The sequence below is a fragment of the Triticum dicoccoides genome, chromosome 5B (assembly GCF_002162155.2).
Source record: "Triticum dicoccoides isolate Atlit2015 ecotype Zavitan chromosome 5B, WEW_v2.0, whole genome shotgun sequence".
Classification (NCBI taxonomy): Eukaryota; Viridiplantae; Streptophyta; class Magnoliopsida; order Poales; family Poaceae; genus Triticum; species Triticum dicoccoides.
Genome location: NC_041389.1, coordinates 578,739,352 through 578,746,814, shown reverse-complemented (window position 1 = coordinate 578,746,814; position 7,463 = coordinate 578,739,352). Strand labels below are relative to the sequence as shown.

At 42.8% G+C, this 7,463-nt stretch overlaps 1 protein-coding gene across 2 annotated transcripts in view; it reads left to right on the top strand.

Moving 5' to 3' along the window:
- The first annotated feature begins 406 nt into the window (after window positions 1–406).
- LOC119311757 (vacuolar sorting protein 18-like) overlaps window positions 407–7,463 on the top strand; it is an 11,353-nt gene continuing 4,296 nt past the window's right edge. The window contains exons 1-15 of one of the 2 annotated variants that reach the window (XM_037587455.1): window positions 407–560; window positions 1,433–1,766; window positions 1,851–2,063; window positions 2,163–2,302; window positions 2,386–2,481; window positions 2,927–2,994; window positions 3,111–3,212; window positions 3,960–4,098; window positions 4,228–4,368; window positions 4,434–4,553; window positions 4,758–4,814; window positions 4,902–4,961; window positions 5,455–5,562; window positions 5,706–5,866; window positions 6,399–6,477. In XM_037587455.1, the coding sequence (XP_037443352.1) occupies window positions 1,607–1,766; window positions 1,851–2,063; window positions 2,163–2,302; window positions 2,386–2,481; window positions 2,927–2,994; window positions 3,111–3,212; window positions 3,960–4,098; window positions 4,228–4,368; window positions 4,434–4,553; window positions 4,758–4,814; window positions 4,902–4,961; window positions 5,455–5,562; window positions 5,706–5,866; window positions 6,399–6,477 (1,644 nt within the window). In that variant the 5' untranslated portion in view covers window positions 407–560; window positions 1,433–1,606. Of the gene's footprint in view, window positions 561–1,429; window positions 1,767–1,850; window positions 2,064–2,162; window positions 2,303–2,385; window positions 2,482–2,926; window positions 2,995–3,110; window positions 3,213–3,959; window positions 4,099–4,227; window positions 4,369–4,433; window positions 4,554–4,757; window positions 4,815–4,901; window positions 4,962–5,454; window positions 5,563–5,705; window positions 5,867–6,398; window positions 6,478–7,463 lie in introns of both variants that reach the window. The other variant, XM_037587454.1, reaches the window with a different exon arrangement.

Below are 7,463 nucleotides of genomic sequence, written 5' to 3'. Positions count from 1 at the left end.
CGCCAAGTGGCGCCTTCTCATCTCACCTCATGTGATCGTTGGGAGGCTCCTGAAAGAGCACTCGCCATCTGGTTGCTCTTGTGACATCTTCTTCCCAACACCCCTCCCCTTCACCATACGCAGCGTGGGCTGGGGCCCAGCCTGGGATTTTAGATCGGCCTAACCAACCATAGGAAATTACAGATGGGCCAGAGGAGCCAAAAAAGCCCAATAAATAATGGCCTACTCGTCCGGATCTCAGCGGGCTAGCCCAACAAACAACACACGGTGGGACACCGGGACAGACGCTCGTCTCCGACCTCGGTTGCTCGGCTCCCGATCTCGCGCTGCTTGCGGCCTGCCTCGCCGGAAGCCGTCGCCCGTCGCCCGTCGCTAGAGGACCAGGATCCGCCCCTGCCCGCCCGGCCCGCTCGGCGCTCGGCGCCAGCGCGCCCCCCTGGCCCCCCCTGCAAGCCGGCGCCCGCCGCCCAATCCGCCCTCCGCTGGCTCCGGCGCTCGGCCGGCAGCAAGCCAGCAACCCTGCCCGGCGGCCAGCCTTTAGCCCGATTTGAGGACTTGAGGTAAGTTGTCCGCTGCCGCACTGCCCATTCCCCGAGTTCTGATTTAGGGTTTGCTCTTTGCTGTCTATTGCATCAATCAGGTGGAAGAGTCAAGTCTTCGATTTAACTAAACAATCAGACTTGCTATCCAGTACATGAACACACAGCCCTGTGAACACATACACATAATTTTGATGTCCAGCACATGAACACCTGATCAGCGACATAATAATGGCCTGTCTGATTGTTTGCCACTCTTAACAAGTTACTCTGACAATGCCACTCTTAACAAATTAAGAATGCCGCATAGTCTTCTTTGAACTTGTCAAGGTATGTATTATGTAGGCTTCTCTTATGCGATTTTTGGTATGTGTGTAAGACCATATTGATCTATTTCCATGTGGTATCAGTAAATTAATTAGAACGTTGGCAACTTGGCATGCCATATTTGTTGTCAATTTTTGCTTAAGTGGATCAACCTGTTTTAAATCCTAGACCGCCGCTGGTTCTGAGCAACAGAGAGAACTACTAGTCCGGGAACATGTAATAATTGTACAAGCACATGGATGCTTCCAAATTTCGTTGGCAATTTGTGTGCCTACAAGGCTACAACACATGGGTCTGCAAGCATTTGTGTTTTGCGCATAAGATGTATGGCAGTGAACAATTTATCTATGTTGTTTGTAAATTGATTTGCTGGGAAGAAAACTTTACAGCTTTTTTTATTGTAATATTTAGCACTTTATGATCTTTGTAAATCGTTTTGGTGCTCATATTCTTGGTAAAACAGTACGAAATATCTCGGTGTTAGCTACTCAACACACCCAGTCAGTGCATTATAGACATTTCACATTTCAACAGACAGCTCATACAACAATTTCAAAATGCAGCAGTTAAAAAGAACTGGACTGCAGTTTCTCAGGGGATTCTGCACTCAACTGATTCCCTGGGCAGCCCAGCAGAATCCACTTCTGCAGAATCTGCAGCTGAAAAGAACTGGCCCAGTGATCCCAGACAAAAACTGACCCTGAGCCCAGAATCTCTGACGAACTCATCTACCGGCTGCCATGGACGCCGGCCAGCTCTTCTCCGTTGACCCCCTAGAGCGCCAGGCCGCGAGGGGCCACGGGGCCGTCACCTCTATGGCCGCTGGCAGTGATGTCATCGTCCTTGGCACCTCCCGTGGCTGGCTCGTCCGCCACGACTTCTCCTTTGAGGACGCCCTGGGCAAGTCTCCACCCCTACCCCCTCTCCTCTCTCCTCTTCGCAGACCTGTTTTTGTTTGGCTAATAACTGTCGCCTCTCCTTCAGATATCGACCTCGGGGGCGGCCGCTCCGGCGACCATGCAGTGCACCGGGTTTTCCTGGACCCCGGTGGCAAGCACTGTGTTGTCACGGTGATCCACCCAGGTGGCGCAGAGACATACTACCACCATGCCAGGTGGCCGCGCCCAAAGCCACTCCCCCGCCTCCGTGGCCTCCTCGTCAATGCTGTTGCCTGGAATCGCCAAGCCATCACCGAAGGTTTTTGCTGATCCATCCAACTATATTTTGATGATCCACGGTCTTCTTTGCTGTTTCACTGTTCTTGATTGGTTATTCTCTGTGATTTTGTTGCTGCAGCGTCAACCAAGGAGGTGATCCTGGGGACCGAGGCTGGACAGATCTTTGAGATGGCCGTGGACGAGGCTGATAAGAAGGAGAAGTATGTGAAGTTGCTCTTCGAGCTCACCGAGCTGCGAGAGGGCATCAAGGACCTGCAGGTTTGAATTGTTGCTACCGGCGCCATGGTTCATTGCTTACATTTGTGTTGGAGGGAGTATTATTGAGCAATTTGGTTGCGCAGATGGAGACAGCTGTGGTTGGGAACGCCACGAGATACTATGTGATGGCTGTCACACCCACACGGCTTTACTCGTTCACCGGCATTGGTTCTCTGGAAGTAAGTAATATTTCTCAATTTTTTCGTTGCATCTTCCGATGTGGTATTAACTATCGATAGTGAGCCTATTTGTGAGAAAAACAACTTAGTTTAAATCAAAAGAATCATTGTTTATCTTGTTTACATCGAGTAACGTGAGTACGTGACTCGGTAACATGGAAAATTCTATACCTTATTTCAGCAATTTCAAGTCAGTATGCCTTGTAGATTGATGTACATGATCAGAATTTAGAACGTACTCTTGGAATGCCTTGTCATTCTGTTAGCAGCAGCAGATACTACACATTTTTCCGCAGAAGATTTTTATGTTGTGTTTCAGTTTTTCGGTTGCGATTTTGGTTTTGAATTTCAGACCTGCTTCAGCCAAAAAAAATCAGACATGCAAGATCTGCATATGCCCTCATTTTCTTAAGATATAGTCTAATATATAAATCTTGTTGCACAGACTGTTTTTGCTAGCTATGCCGACCGTGCCATTCACTTCATGGAGCTCCCAGGAGAAATACCTAATAGGTAAGTCTAACTTGGCCTTATTTTTACGATGCAGCAAAGGGACTGCCTTCTATACACTATTATTGTGCATAAGAATTTTATGTTTGTAACATATGTATCCATTGCATGGAGTCCAGTGAACTACACTTCTTTATCAAGCAAAGAAGGGCTAAACACTTTGGATGGCTTTCTGGAGCTGGAATTTATTACGGTGAACTCAATTTTGGAGCTCAACACAGGTGAAATATGTTGTTTCTATATTTAGCTAAATTCTGTTTTGTAATTTGTAAAGGAAGTAGATCATGGCTTTGTCTAACCAGATTGCACCTAACAATGAATTTCTGATATGCTCCTAAATCCTAATACTCATATTTGTCGTAACTTTTTGAACATGAACTACTAATGCACATAATATGACTTAGACAGTCCACATGAAAATGAGATAATTAGATTCCTTTCCGGGGGTACTTCCAAAATATTGGCTTTGTACCCATTTATTGTGACAGACATTAATGATCAACGTTTAGCTTAATAACATGAAACTGTGAGAAATCAAATTCTGTTTCCAAATAGAATGAACATTATAAGATGGGCCTAATGAATGCTTGTGTTACTCTAGATTTGACTATGAACTTTAAATTCCATAATCTCCAGCTAGCTTCTTGAACCGTTCTTTTGGGGCAGGGTTCAACCTTTATTCATATCAAGCCAAGCACTAAGCCAGTTTTTCGGCACCAAGCCAGCTTAGTCATAACCCAAGATTAAACCTAATGTTAAGAAGCAAGGTCAATGGTCAAGTGTCAATATGAGGCTTTTTAAAAACCTATTGCCCCCTCTCAAAAAAACTATGGTGCTGTTTTACTTTTTCTGGCTATAATAATATTTTAGTTACTGCTTTATTCTTGAACTATATATTGGGGAATTCAATTTAGAACACTTTATTTATTTAGTATTTGTTTTTATTCTTACTAATTTTAGTTCTGTAGCTCTACGAGTGGAGATGAAAACTTTGTGGAAAACAAAGGTTTCTTTGACTATTCAAAACTTGGAGATTCCAACATAAAACCAGCGTCATTTGCAGTGTCTGAGTTCCATTTTCTGCTCTTGATTGAAGACAAAATTAAGGTAAGATGGTTCTATAAATGGATTTGCATATTTTATCTGTGGTTTATTTTGCTCTCTTGAATTGTTTTTTATCTTCCCCACAAGCTAGTACTTATAAAGGCAAGGCATCACATAACCTGTATTTCTTAGGTAGTGAACAGAATCAGTCAGCAAATTGTGGAGGAGCTTGTAGTCGATAATACAGCCGAATCTTCAAAAGGAATCATCGGGCTTTGTAGTGATGCATCAACTGGAGTTTTCTATGCATTTGATGAAACCTCTATATTCCAGGTTCGGAATTCTGATACTTGCTTTTGAGTCATGTAATAATGTTACTAATATTGTTTGTCATTTAGGTTTCTACGTCTGATGAGGGTCGTGACATGTGGCAAGTGTACTTGGATATGAAGGCATATGCTGTTGCTTTGTCCCATTGCCTTAACCCTTTCCAAAGGGACCAAGTTTATCTCGTGCAGGTAATGTTTGTATTCCTAGAGATCAATGTGAAACGATGTTCATACATCTCGATGCATGTGAGCATGTTCGCAGAATCGTCCCATGCATTCTTTTGTGCTCCTGCATCATTTTCTTATATATGATGAATTGATGATATGCTGGATGTTATTTGGAATATTGCAATGATCAATGCCTTCTGTTATTCAAAACCATTTCTTTTGCAGGCTGATGCTGCATTTGCTGCAAAAGAATATTACATAGCAGCTTCATTTTATGCAAAGGTGAAAGCCATACTGTTAATTGTGTTAGTAGCTTTTCTTGCTATTTTGTTGCCCTTGTTCATTTGAGGACTTGTTCTTTGGTTTCAGATGAACTATATTTTATCATTTGAAGAGATCAGTTTAAAGTTTATATCCGTAGGTGAGCAGGTAATTTACTCAAAACTTCAGTACATTTTTGCAAGCTTTTGAATGTACTATTCTTCTAGAGTACTCCTCAATGTGCATTGTTGAAAAACTTATGTGAGATCTATTCATTTATCCTGATCTTGTAGTTTTAGTACTTCCAATATTCATCATGACAAATCATGGTTTTCGAGTCGCGACTCATGTGAGTCGCTCTGGGGCAGCGACTCGGAAGAAATCGAGCCTGCGTTGTGACTAGTCGCGACTCAGAGTCGCGAGTCCACACTAAGCTGAGTCGACCATATTTTTGTGACTCATAGACTAGTCGTCGACTAGTCGTGACTAGTCGAGCGACTCAAAATCCATGTGACAAATATAGTGTCATTAAGGTTGTGCATTTACTTACAGTAAGCTTTTGTTGTGCTTGGGTGCACTATTTCATAAGATTTTACAGTGTTACACTGTCTATGTCTTGTCGGATTTATGTCTGCAATCGTTGACTTTGTCTACTTGACAGGATGCTCTCAGGACTTTCTTATTGAGAAGGCTTGATAACCTCACCAAAGATGACAAGATGCAAATAACGATGATCTCGACTTGGGCTACTGAGCTGTACTTAGATAAGGTACCTACTGCCCATGATTCCATTATCCAGCATTCAAAATAATGTGACTTAAATTGCATTGATACTGGAAATGTTGCTTCAATATTCGGTTGCATAACTGAGTTTGTGGGGCTTACTCGGTATATTTTGCACAACTTCTGTAGATTAACCGTCTCCTGTTGGAAGATGGCACAGGCACCACTACAAATACAGTAACAAATTCCAATAGCTCGGCATATCGTTCAGTAGTAGATGAATTCCGTGCGTTTCTCAGTGATAGCAAAGATGTATTAGATGAAGCAACAACAATGATACTACTGGAAAGGTATGCCTATTATTAGTGCACATTACATCTCAGTTAGATTCTTAGTTTGGACATTCATATTTTTGGATAGCACATGCATAATGCAGCAGTTGAGACTGCATGTTGTATCTTTGTGATAAGCTGAACATAAACATGAAGCATCGATCAAAATCTGTGAATAAGAATTAAAACACCAAGGAACCTGAGATGATCGGAAAGCTAATTGCTGTTTTTGTTATATAATCCCAGGACATCTGTACATATATTATACTCCCTCCGTCCCAAAATAAGCGTCGCTGATTTAGTACAACTTTGTACTAATGTACAACTTTGTACTAAATCAGCAACACTTATTTTGGGACGGAGGGAGTATTATGTAAGGTTATGGACTAAGAAGCACTGAGTTGTATAAATGGGTGAATGTAAAATTATGCTGATTATGTAGTTTAGATGGTTCTTTTGTACTTGTATAATGCATGAGCTACCCTGTGTTTTCTCTGTTTTGATGGTTGCATGTATGAGCCTCTGATCAATCTCTTCAAATTGTTGACAGTTATGGCAGAGTGGATGAGCTGGTGTATTTTGCTGGTTTGAAGGGGCAGTATGAAATTGTGGTTCATCATTACATTCAGGTCAGGCAGTTATTAACTTGGAACATCTCCAACAGAACCCCTTTAAAGGGCAACCTGGTGCATGTAGCTCCCGCTTGCGCAGGGTCCAGGGAAGGGTCCGACCACTTTGGGTCTATAGTACGCAGCCTTTCCCTACATTTCTGTAAGAGGCTGTTTCCAGCGTGCAGCCTTTCCCAACAGAACCCCTTTCCCCAATAAAAATCAGATGTTGGGGGAGTTGGACCAAAAACCTGCTCCAACAGAACCCCTTTCTGCGAAAAATTACTGGGGACTCCCAATAGAACAGCCCAACTCCCCCACTATGTTCGGATAATTGATCCCTCCCAATATGAGTCCCAATAAGTGCCACGTCACCCGAGCCGCCGGAGCACCCGCTGAACCACCGTGCCACTGACAAGTGGGACCCATATGTTAGATTTAGTATTGTGGAAAGAATTACTGGGGTTCTGAGAAAGCACCCTATGTTGCGCGGATACTTCAGAAAGCGCGCGTATCCAGCCGGATACTGCCCCGATACGTATCCCTCGATTTTTTTATTATAAAAAAAAGAAAAAAAATGTTTGATACACCTAGGATACTGCTGTGATACGTATCCTGTACTATCTTTTCTTTTTCTTGTAGGCTCAACCCTACACATGCTGAAGATTTAGTTAATGTGCATCAAAATTTGTGCCTTATTTCAACGAAATCACCGGAGTATATATCTGGCCCATTGAAATTTTGGGACATTGGATAGATAGATATGAGCTATCTGGTGGTGGAGCTGATTTCCTGCAGCAAGCTGAATTCTCATGAGATGATCTAAAGGAAACCTGGAGTATTTGCTGAAAGACTTCATCACTTCATACACTTCCTATAAAAAAATCCTTATCTTTTTCATAATTTTAATAATTAATACATATGCAAACGTATCCCTGTATCCTAGTTTTTCGAAATTTGGGGTATCGGGCGTATCCCCGCATCACGTATCCAAGTACCCATGCAAC